The sequence below is a fragment of the Mustela nivalis genome (assembly GCF_964662115.1).
Source record: "Mustela nivalis genome assembly, chromosome: X".
In the NCBI taxonomy this organism is placed as follows: domain Eukaryota; kingdom Metazoa; phylum Chordata; class Mammalia; order Carnivora; family Mustelidae; genus Mustela; species Mustela nivalis.
In genome coordinates, this window is record NC_139040.1 from 114,445,423 (window position 1) to 114,457,840 (window position 12,418).

A 12,418-nucleotide genomic window follows, 5' to 3' on the forward strand; every position below is an offset into this window, starting at 1 on the left:
TCTGTATATAAAATCCAGGGGAGTCCCTAAACCCTGATGGGGGAAAAAATCTTTATTTTCACCAATCTGCAACTGAAATTTAACATTTCCTTTAATTATGAGTGTAGTGTAGGTAACTGTTCTAGTTAGCTATTGGTGGGTAACAAGCCAACGCGAACCAGTGCCTTCAAACTACAATAATTTATTATTTCTCGCCATCAGTGGGTTGCCTGGGCAGTTCTGCTGGCATCTCCCAGTGGCTGAATTCAGCTGATGCTTGGACTATAAGTTGGCCTTACTGTCATGTATGGGAGCTTGGTGCCCCTCATTGTGCCTACCTTGGGCTTCCTCACATGGTCACTGGGTTCCAAGAGGGTAAGTCCGATTGTGCAAACACTTACCTGCTTGCATCACATTTGCTGATGTCAAAACAAGTCACATGGCCAAGCCAGAGTCAGTATGGGGACACTACACAAGAGCATGTATATGAGGAGGTTCATTGGGAGCAATTAATTTAATAGGCTGGTATAGCAATAAATCACAGTAATATTAGTAGTACCTGTCATCAGTAGGACTCACAGGACCAATAGATGTCACGGATGTTTTTATATCACGGTTGCTGCAGAACTCAAGATATCATTTATGGTCATTACTACTTCAAAATTCTGGTAGTTATAAGATTCACTGTTAGGTCCTTTTATTTAATAAGGTAAGGAGTATGTATTACTATATCACATTTTGAATTTTAAAAATGTTTTTATAACTATTGAAGTACAGTTAACATTTTATACAGTTAGAAGCATTAATTTGAAAAGGGGTCCATAGGGTCTGTGATGCAAAAAAGGCAAAGAACCCCTGGGAACTTAAGGGGAGACTTCACAGAGGAGACATTTACATTTAGTTTTGAAAGACTGGTAGGAGTCCCTCAGGTGGATGAGCTGGGGTACTCCTTTGGGGGAAGTGCTAGTATAGCTCAGTTTCCATTATTCAAATACGTAGTTTGAGTAGAAAAGATCACAACAAACCTTGGCAGACACCAAAATGTAAGGAATAAGCAGAGGAAGAGGGGAGGCCAGAGATGTTCTAGAAGCAGCTTCTGGTAAGTAGGTGTACAAAAGGGTGATGTTTAGAAAATCAAGGGAGGATGGTTCAAGGAGGGCAGGCTATGTTAGGATGCTTTCAGCTGGGAAAGCATGCTTACTTAAATGGTAAGAATTCTCTCACAAAGTCTAGAGGAAGGGTGGACTCCAGTAGGTCAACAGTGTTATTAAGGACCTGGTCTCTTTTCTTGGCTTTCCATGCTAAGATTGGTTCTCCTTATGGTTAAGCATGACTGGCAGTGGTAACACATGCTTTCTCATTCGCTAGAGCAGGGGAGAGGACAAAACTCCCACATGCTTTCTCATTCGCTAGAGCAGGGGAGAGGACAAAACTCCCACGCTTGGATTACGCTTTTCCTTCAATCTGATTGGACCAACTTAGGTCACATGTCCGCCCCTGACCGGATAGCCAGTGCCAGGGGAATGCCATGCTCTGATTGGCTTGGATTAAACAGGATCAGGTAGGGATGGGGTTAGTTTATCTTAATCACGTGGGAGAGAAATGAATTTAACACAGTGGGGAATGGAGTTTGGATGTGCGCCCAACAGTGTCCGTTACAGTAAGATAAGTTAGATGAATTTAGAGAAGTGTTTGTTAATTTGGGCGATTTGGAAAGCTTTCATGACTTTTTTTTATAGATGTGGGTTACTGATGGAAATGAAAGCTATATTAATATGGGTTGGTGACTGAGACATGAGTAAATGGACACAGTGGGGGAGGGTTGATAAATTTGATTTTCTGCTTCAAACAAAGGAGAGAATATGGTAACTAGAGAGACATGTTGGTCAAGATTTGTAGAGTTGTTTTTGCGGTTGTTCCAGTATTCAAGATTTGGCAGTGTTTATGGCCTTAGGGAGGAATATAGGAAGGGGGCTTTCATTTTTGTTATTCTCATTTTTTATTAATATATAGTGTATTATTTGCCCCAGGGGTATAGGTTTGTGAATCATCAGTCTTACATAATTCACAGTACTCTCCATAGCACATACCCTCCCCAATGTTCATAACCCCCCCCACCCTATCCCTACCCACCAACCTGCCATCAACCCTCAGTTTGTTTCGTGAGATTAAGAGTCTCTTATGGTTTGTTTCCCTCCTGATCCCATCTCGTTTCATTTTTTTGGGAAGGGGGCTTTTAGAAGAGAGAATCCCTCAGCTTCAAAAAGGAGGAAAGATGTTGCCTGCCTTCTGTGAGCTGGAAAGAAAAGGTTGGGAGTAATGGTAGACTAGTGGTACTCAGCCAGACAGTACCAGCCATTTAGGGTACATTTTGGAAACTTGGATTGTTCTGCATGTCTTTAGTTGTGTTGAACAGTTATATACTGAAATATAATTCTTACTGTAAATCTTTTCCTTTTGTTCTCCCATCATGTTACCATCAAATCAGTATACTGGTCTCTTTTTTTGGTCTTACATGTGTAGATGGGCGATAAATTTTTATTTCAAGATAGCAAAAGAGTTACTTAGAATATTTGTCGTAAAATAGTGTTAGGTCTAGTAGTTAAAAAAGTTGAGAACCAGCGCTTCTCAAACTCTAAAATACATGGAGCTCTGTTTCAGCAGGTCTGGGGTGGGGCCTCAGGGTGTCCATTTTTTTTTTTAAAGCAAGCTCCTGGATGATACAGATGCTGCTGGTCCCCCATTGTACTTTGAATAGCAAGAACTGAAGCAGATTGGTAGATGAATGGCTCCTTGTGTTTTTTATTTTTTATTATTTTTTAAGAATTTTATTTATTTATTTGACATAGAGAGATCACAAGTAGGCAGAGAGGCAGGCAGAGAGAGAGGAAGGGAAGCAGGCCCCTGCTGAGCAGAGAGCCCGATGTGGGACTCGATCCCAGGACCCTGAGATCATGACCTGAGCCGAGGGCAGTGGCTTAACCCACTGAGCCACCCAGGCGCCCGGCTCCTTGTGTTTTTAAAAGGTGTTTGATTTTATGAGTGTGGTGGGATTTGCAAGAGGTACTGGCCAAAGGAGGAAAAGGTCAGTGAGGGGCTTTGAGGACTCAGTTCTGAGAACTGCTTCGGGAGGTCTATCATGACTGATTCCTAGAAATGGGGACAAGCAAATGGTAGGATTGATGTGGGTTTAAGAGTCTTCAGCTTGGGGCGGAAAGGAATTGATAATATAGGTGTTGGTGGAAAAAGTACTGTGTGTGTGACTAGTATGTGCATATACTATTAAAATATTTAAACCAGAACCATTGTTTTGACTTATCCATCTTCAGGTCAGTAGGGGGCACTGGCGGATTAAAAAACACATTTGAAAAGCTGCCCGGTCCCTATTTGCACACTCACTATTCCAGGAAGTTTTTCTAGGTGCTGCTGCTAGAATTGAATATATATACCCAGTCCCCAGATTCCTATTACTCGATTCCATTCATTACACAAATGTTTATCATAGTCCAGCTGTGACTGAGCACTGTGCTACACCCTCGTGGGTACAAATAAAAAGTCCTAGTTCTTACTCCGGAGAGAGTCCCCAGATTTGGCCGCATGCCAGAATTATTCAAGAGGTATTTTCCAGGGCCCTGCCCATGGGTCTGATTTCATTTTTATGTGAGGTCCAGGTACCTCTGGTTTTGGACCAGCCCGCCCCGCAGGTGACCGAAACTGGAGGTTAGTGGCGCAGAAATGGCCCATGCCGATGCAGTGTGGTAACCGTGGTAACCGCTCTGATGTCAAAGTTGTGGCAAGTTGGGTAGATTGGGTCACAACTTTGGCTACACATTAGAATCACATAGCGAGCAAGTCCTGCTGCTCAGGCGGTGCCCAGGTCAGTGCAGTCGGAATCTTTAGGACTGGGGTGTAAGCCATCCAGTTTGTATTGTAGCCGCCCTTGAGAACTAGTGATTTAGAGGAGCGAGCACCAGCAGGGGGCATCAGGAGACTTAGTACAGAAGAACATTGCCTGCGCTGACCTCTGAAGCTGGCGGGGAGGAGGGGGACACGGGACGATTGTCAGGGCCTTCCAGGGAGAGCAGAGAAGTGGGTGCAAGGACGCAGAAGGGTTCGGCGCTGTCTTAAGACCTTGGGCTTCACCGTGTTCCCCTGGGCAAGATACTCAAATTCTCTGAAGCTGTGTCCTCATTGTAAAGCAAGGATAAGACTAGCACCAACCTCAGACTTTTGTGTGGGTATAAATTAACTTGGACCCCAAGCTTCGCACAGTGCTTGGTATCAAGTAAGGGTTCGATAAACGTGAGCTCTTACTGACTTTTAGTGGGCTGCTTGTAGGACGCTGCTACATACTGTTGGGGTTGTGCATGATCTTGGGGCTTTCCAAAAGTATTTTTTACTTTCAAAATTTGTTTGTTGACTGGCTGTGGGAGAAGAGGGGAAAAGAGAATTTAAGGATGCTGCTCAGGCTTTTCGCTTGGAAAACCAAGGGACGGTTAGAACTACTTGGTGGGATGGGAAAGTGGAAGAAGGCTGAGGTGGGTTTGATCTGACACAGATTGGCCTCCTTGAAGTGTCTGTGGACATTATCATGTGGTGATCTGTTGACATGAAACCCAAGGGTATGACGTTTTCATGAGAGATGTGGGTTGGAGATTGGGGAATCCTCAGACATCTTGAGGGAGAGAACTTGGCCTCCCGAAAACTCCAACAGTTCCTTCCTGAAGGACAGAGATCTGACCTCTGCTCAGAGCTCCCCACTCCCAGGAGCCTGAGGTGACCATGTCCTTGGCTAGCAGGCATTTTACCTTACATACTCTGTGGCTGTTTGGTCTTGATGTAATTGTCTATCTTTCTGAAATTAATTTTCTTACCATGAATAGTATATCACTAGTGCAGATTGAGGGGAGAATAATACTGCTAAATGGAAAAGGAAAATCACCTGTAAATTGCAAAAGAAGTGTTGTAACTTTATTTTATGTATTATTTTAAATGCACACATTTGGGAAGATAGTAAAGATTTTTCCCCTGCAATATAAGCATATCCAAAGGACTTCTTGAGAAATTATAATGAATATGTATATTTATACATACACATATGTGTTTATTATGTATATATATTTGTCATATGTGTATGTGTATTACTCACATAAATACATATTTATGTGCAGGATTAACTGGGTTTTTTTCCTTTCTGACCCTTCAAAGATGTTGGGTGGTGGATCACAAAGAAGAAAATCTGCCCAGCCCCATTGGCTGATGTCAGAAAGCACAGGCTCAGGTTCAGATGATAGTATGTTTGGTTTAGGGCTGAACAACTTTAATGAAGTTCCTTAATTTCTCAGAGTTCCATTATCAAGATACAGCGGGACCAATAATATGCCCCTCCATTTGGCACAGGATTGTTGGGAGGTTCAAATACAATAACATGTGGAAAGAACCATAAACTATGAAGCGCTGTATGAATGTAAGCTATTTTCTATCCCTTCTGCATTGCATCTGTCTCCTGAAGTGATCTAGAGTTTTGGGTAGAACCCTGGACTTAGGACTGACTGTCACAAATAGATGAAACTTGCATAAATTCACTTCTTATATAGAACTGAATTCTGGGGGCACCTGGGTGGCTCAGTGGATTAAGCCTCTGCTTTTGGCTCGGGTCATGATCCCAGGGTGCTGGGATGGAGCCCCGCATCGGGCTCTCTGCTCAGCGGGGAGTCTGCTTTCCCCCCTTTCTCTGCCTGCCTCTCTGCCTAATTGTGATCTCTGTCAAATAAATAAATAAAATCTTTTAAAAAAATAATAAAAATTAAAAAAAAAAGAACTGAATTCTGCTCAGGACACCCTAACAATTTTCCATCTAAAACGCTAATGGCCTCTTGTGTGCAGCTAACGCTGGGAGAGGAAAAGGAAGGCGTAGATGAATTGTACCTTAAAAGAATGGGGAGCAGAGACAAATGGAAAGCAGTAGACAATCGACTAGATATTTATGATAAGTGAATTCATTACCCTGTGGAGCCTACGCATGTTTGTAGACTTTCATGCTTAGAGGATCTTTGTGTATGTGTGCTTGACACTTCAGTCTTTTCTAGGCTAGACTGGAAGTTTTTAGAGGCTAAGAAATGAACTTTGCTATTTGTTTGTATGGTACATTTAAAATTACTGGAAGTAATTACATGCGTAAGACATCTCTATTGCAAAGAAACATATCTGTTTCCAAAACTCGACAGTTGACTTATTTATAATATGACAGGAAAGTGCCAAAAGATTTTTGAAATGAAAGTTTAAAAAGAGTTGATTTTCCCCAGGAATGCTTAAGTGGAATTTTATGGTTAGTGCATATAACATGAAAGTTCATGTAGATATTTTCGGGGGTGTGTGTGTGGAAATCTCAGTCTGAAGATAAATCCTAGAATTTGGAAGTTACTTGTTTTTCACTTGGAGTTTTTCCTAATTTCTGCATGGCCTCATGCCAGTTCTTTTAGAAAACTTGAACAGTGCCAATTTCTTAATGTAGTGGGTTTTAAAACTTCATTCTATACTAAAAGTGGTAGAAGCAAGAATTTAGAGCAAGGGCTGGAGAGTTTTCAATATGCTGAGAGCCTATAACTTTGAATATTAAGCTGTATTTTTATGATAATGGCATTATAGATAGTACAGTTGTATTTTGAATGAGTATTGTTTTAAGGGAACTTTAAATACAGTCACCCTTTGTCTTCCTACTTCTTTCTGCCTCTTTGAAGCAACTCAGTGTGTTTTATTCAAAGCCCACACTGGCTCCAACTTAAGGATGTCTTTGTTTGGTTGGGTGAGGATGAGGAGCCCTTCATGGGAACTAGAGACAGGTTCACAGGCATTTGTTAATGGCTCTAGTTGGGAGGGATATCCAGGGGTTTCTTTCTTCAGAAATATCTATTCATTCATTTGACTGGCCTTTTTATTTTTTTTTTTTAATTTTAAATTTTAAATTTTAATTTAAACTCAATTTAGTTAACATATACTGTATTATTAGTTTTAGGGGTAGAATTGACGGATTCATCAGTTGCATACAACACCCAGGGCTCATTCCATCATGTGCCCTCATTAATGCCCATCACCCAGTTGCCTTGTCCACCCCCCACCTTCCCTCCAGTAACCCTCAGTTTGTTCCCTAGAGTTAAGAGGCTCTTAAGGTTTGCCTCCCTCTCTGTTTTCATCTTACTTTATTTTTTCTTCCCTTCCCCTTTGTTAATCTGTTTTGTTTCTTAAATTCCACGTATGAGTGAAATCATGGTATTTGATGGTATTTGTCTTTGACTGACTTACTGTGCTTAGCATAATACCCTCTAGTTCTATCCATGTAGTTGCAGATGGCAAGATTTCATTCTTTCTGATGGCTGAGCAATATTCCATTGTATATATAGACCACGTCATCTTTATCCATTCATCTGTCGATGAACATCTGGGCTCTTCCCATAGCTTGACTACTGGGGACACTGCTGCTGTAAAGACTGGGGTGCATATGCCCACTTGAATCACTATGTTCGTATCCTTTGGATAAATACCCAGCAGTGCAATGGCTGCATCGTAAGGTAGCTCTATTTTTAACTTTCTGAGGAACCTCCATACTGTTTTCCAGAGTGGCCGCACCAGTTTGCATTCCCACCAACAGTGTCAGAGGGTTCCCCTTTCTCTGCATCTTTACCAACATCTGTCGCTTCCTGAGTTGTTCATTTTAGCCATTCTAACAGGTGTGAGGTGGTATCTCATTGTGGTTTTGATTTGTATATCCCTGATGCTGAGTGATGTCGAGCATTTTTTCATGTGTCTCTTGGCCATTTGTAAATGCCCATGCATATCTTCTGCCTGTTTCATGACTGGATTTTTTGGGTGTTGAGTTTGATAAGTTCTTTATAGGTTTTGGATACTAGCTCTTTATCTGATAAGACATTTGCAAATATCTTCTCCCATTCTGTCAGTTGGTTCTGTCGATTTTTTCCTTTGCCGTGCAAAAGCTTTTCATCTTGATGATTTCCCAGTAGTTCATTTTTACTTTTGTTTCCCTTCCCTCCAGAGATGTGTCTACAAAGAAGTTGCTGCAGCCTAGGTAGGTCAAAAAGGTTGCTGATTGTGTTCCCCCCTACGATTTGGTGGATTCCTATCTCACATTTAGGCTTTTCATCCATTTTGAGTTTATTTTTGTGTAGGGTGTAAGAAAGTGGCCCAGTGTCGTTCTTCTGCATGTGGCTGTCCAGTTTTCCCAACACCATTTGTTGAAGAGATTCTCTATTTTCCATTGGACATTCTTTCCTGCCTTGTTGAAGGTTAGTTGACCATAGAGTTGAGGGTCCATTTCTGGGTTCTCTGGTCTGTTCCGTTGAGCTGTTAGTCTGTTTCTGTGCCAATACCATGCTATCTTGATGATTATAGCTTTGTAAACAGCTTGAGGTTTGACTGGTCTTTTTAAGTAGGATATATGAAAATAGTAAAGGTTTCTTTTTCTCTTCTCTCCATCCCACAGACGTCAGTCCTTGTGAAATAACAGAATGTTTTTCTTTATGCTTGCTGAAATGAATCTCCTCTCCCATTAGAGGTGCTGATTCACGTGTTGTGTTATGACATGGGTTAAACTGGCAAGTGAGTAAGTAAGCAAGCACCGAGTGATACGAGGACTCCAACAAGTTTCCTGACTCCTCTGTTGATTGCTTACCTCACTTGGCAAATATTGACCCTGAGCCTGTTTGTGGAGTCAAATCATTAGGGAGCACTGTTAGAAGTTGCTGTGTATAATCCAAACATTGACTTTTCTTGTTTTTGTTCGTATTTTTGCAGAGATTTTCATTATGAATCCAGATTATCATCAACTGAATTGAGCCTTCTTACACAGCCGCGTTTTTCCTAAAAAATGTTACTATTCTTTTTTTTCCTTAAGAAAAAGCTGTGAGTAAATGAGATGAGGTTGTAGGCAGTTGTCAGTGAGTTCTGTGTTCTTTGTAGAGCAGTGGTTTATTAGAAAATGAAACCTGGGTTTTGATAGACTTTGTGTTGACAAAATAGCTCTTCCTCTTAGAACATACAGATTTTTTTAGTTACTTGAAAAAATGGAAGCGTTTGAAAGACAATTCTTGAAGGAAATTGTTCCCCTCTGATTTTTTTCCTCCTTGTAGTCCCCTAACTCAGAAAAGATTGAATGGATATTGGGGTGCCATTCTGAAAGAGAGAGAGAGAGAGAGAAATAGGTAAGCAGTGGTAAGTTTCTGTCTGAATGAGGAAGTTCAGATAAATTTGAAACATGGTAGATTATGTGTCATGTGTGTTCTAAGTCTGTGACGCCAGTACAGCCTGACCAGCTGACTCAGAATGTGCCTGAAGAAACGGTAATCTCACTCCTTGGCCTTGAGGTTCCCTTCCTGTTTATCAGACAAGTTTGTTACTTATTGTGTGACTTTAACAGAAACCGATAACTATTTTTAAAGAGTAGAATATGGAACAGTTGCAGATGAACCATAGTTTCTTTGCTGACCTAATTTTGTGGTGAATTCTGCCCTCCGAAGATAAAATAGAAGTTGGTTTTACGTAAGCCAGAGATAGTGTTTATCTTAAAGACAGCCTCATTTTCCCCTCTTATCTCTCTAGATCACAGTTTGTTTATGGTGGATGAGGAAGACCCAGGAGATATCAGTTACTCTACTGCAGAATTACAGAATTACAGAATTGAGTTTCTCACAAAATAAAAAATATTGGGGCATCTGGGTGGCTCATTCGGTTAAGCGTCTGCCTTCTGGGCAGGTCCTGATCCTGGCATGAGTCCCGCATCAGGCTCCCTACTGAGTGGGGAGTCTTGCTTCCCTATGACCCTCGCTCTGTTCCTCCCCCTGCTTGTGCTTTCCCTCCCTCTCTCTCTCTAATAAATGAACTCTTAAAAAATAGTTCTGGGGACGCCTGGGTGGCTCAGTGGGTTAAAGCCTCTGCCTTCAGCTCAGGTCATGATCCCAGGGTCCTGGGATCGAGTCCCGCATCGGGCTCTCTGCTCGGTGGGAAGCCTGCTTTCTCCTCTCTCTGTCTGCCTCTCTGCCTCCTTGTGATTTCTGTCTGTAAAATAAATAAATAAATCTTTAAAGAAAAAATAGTTCTGTATTTGTCATAGTTGGAAGACCATTTTTCTACTTGTAGGTTAAAGTCTAAACTCTTAAAATACTGACTTCACAGCAGCTCACTGACTTCATAATCTATTTACTGTGAAACAGTCTGAAATGATTGTGGTTTCCGTTGTTGTGAAAGTGTAAGTGCTCCCAAATTTATACATCCAAATGAATGCCCATCCAAATGGTCGTTTTGAGAGGATAGATTTAATTATCTTGTCAATACATTTTTTTCCAAGGCACGGTGTCGCTGATCAGTAGGTTTATTCAAAAAATATCTTCACGCATCAAAATATTTTTACTCCTCTTCATTTGGAGTGATCTTCATACTTTGGAAGTTTCTTGAGAATACACTTAGGAACCAGGCACTTTCCTTCTTTGTGTATTACAAAATGAATCAATGTATGTTGTAAAATCTTTAGGAAATACAGAAGATACTAAAGACTCATCCTTAATTCCCCCACGTTTTATAGACAACCACAGTTAACCTCTTTTCAGACTTGTTTGTGGGCATACTTACACATATCTTCAGTTTCCCATTTCCAGAAAACTTACAACCCCCAACCCTTTAAACAGTGCCATTTTCTAATCTGCTTTTCTCACTTACATTTCAAATGTACCGAAACTGCTTTTCTGACAAGCTTAAATTTTGATCTGAAAGCATTTGGAAATGGAAGCCACATGATCACATATTAAAAGTAAATTCCCTTTATTAATTTGTTACATAAATAGTTGGAATAAATTCTGACTCCGTATTTGATCTATCAAGGTTACTACTTTGAAGAGAAAGAACTCTTTTTGAGAAGGCATACTGTTTATTTTTCTCTCTGGCTGCACTTTTTTTTTTTAACCACCTTAACCATTTTTTAAGTCATTTTTTTTTGTATTGCAGTAAGAAAACAACCCACACATAACAAAAAATTTACTATCTTAGCCATTTTTTAAAAAGATTTTATTTATTTGTTTATTTGACAGAGAGAGACACAGTGAGAGAGGAAACACAAGCAGGGGGAGTGGGAGAGGGAGAAGCAGGCTTCCCGCTGATCCGGGAGCCCGTTGTGGGGCTCCATCCCAGGACCCTGGGATCATGACCTGAACACTTAACAGACACTTAACAACAGAGCCACCCAGGCACCCCTATCTTAGCCATTTTTAACTGTACAGTTCAGTAGTGCTAAATATATTCACACTGATGCACGATAATCTCCAGAACTTTTTTTTATCTTGGGAAGGTGAAACTTTCTATCCATTGAACTTTTCCCCATTTCTTCCTCCTCCAGCCCCTGGTAACCACCATTTCACTCTCTGTTTCTATGAATTTGACTACTTTGATGCCTCGCGTAAATGAAGTCATACAGTACTTGTCTTTTGTGACTGGTTTATTTTGTTTAGCATAATGGCCTTGACAATGGGTTGCTTTCACCTGTTGGCTATTGTGAATAATGTTACTATGAACCGGACTATATATCCTCAGGATCCTGTTTTTAGTTTTTGGGGGATATATACCCAGACATGGAATTGCTGGATCATATGGTAATTCTATGTTAATTCTTTTAAAAGATTTTATTTATTTGACAGAGAGAGAGAAAGCACAAGTAGGCAGAGAGGCAGGCAGAGAGAGAGAGAGGGGAGGAAGCAGGCTCCCTGCAGAGCAGAGAGCCCAATGCGGGGCTCGATCCCAGGACCCTGGGATCATGACCTGAGCCGAAGGCGGAGGCTTTAACCCACTGAGCCACCCAGGTGCCCCTCTATGTTTAATTTTTCTGAAGAACTTCCACACTCTTATTTTTTTAAAAAGATTTTATTTATTTATTTGACAGAGATCACAAGTAGGCAGAGCAGCAGGCCGGGGCGGTGGGTAGGAGGGAGGCAGGCTCTCAGCTGAGCAGAGATCCCAATGCAGGGCTCGATCCCAGGACCCTGAGATCATGATCTGAGCCACCCAGGTGCCCCGAGGAGCTTCCACACACTTTTCCCTAGATGTTGCACCATTTCACAGTCCCTCTAGCAGTACACAAGGGATCCACTGTCTCTGTATTCTTGCTAATAACATTTGCTATTTTCTGGTGTTTTGATAATGGCCATCTTAAGGTGTATGAGGTGAGACTATAACTATTTTTTAAAAATAGTATATAAGTAATACTGAATAAACTGTTCTTTTAAAAAGCCAAAACAGTACAGTGGAGATAATATTCAGCTTCCCACTGTCTGTATCCCTTTAACCCTCTTAGAGAAAGAAAGCCTCGATAACCAGTTGGTGTGTGGCTCTCCAGATGGGAAAGGATTGCTGTATAAAATGTAGATATGGTCATGAATGCTCA

At 41.2% G+C, this 12,418-nt stretch overlaps 1 protein-coding gene across 6 annotated transcripts in view; it reads left to right on the forward strand.

Annotated features, from left to right (window-relative positions):
* The window catches only part of APOO (apolipoprotein O), a 61,009-nt gene that overhangs the window by 1,591 nt on the left and 47,000 nt on the right, over positions 1-12,418 (forward strand). For 3 of the 6 annotated variants that reach the window (XR_014307335.1, XM_082718275.1, XM_082718277.1), the window contains exon 2: positions 202-354. The exons of the other annotated variants lie outside the window; for them this stretch is intronic. Coding sequence is in view for 2 of the 3 variants with exons in the window: in XM_082718275.1 (XP_082574401.1) it covers positions 283-354 (72 nt within the window). In the remaining variant the exon portion in view is untranslated. The remainder of the gene's footprint in view (positions 1-201; positions 355-12,418) is intronic. 6 annotated transcript variants of the gene reach the window in all.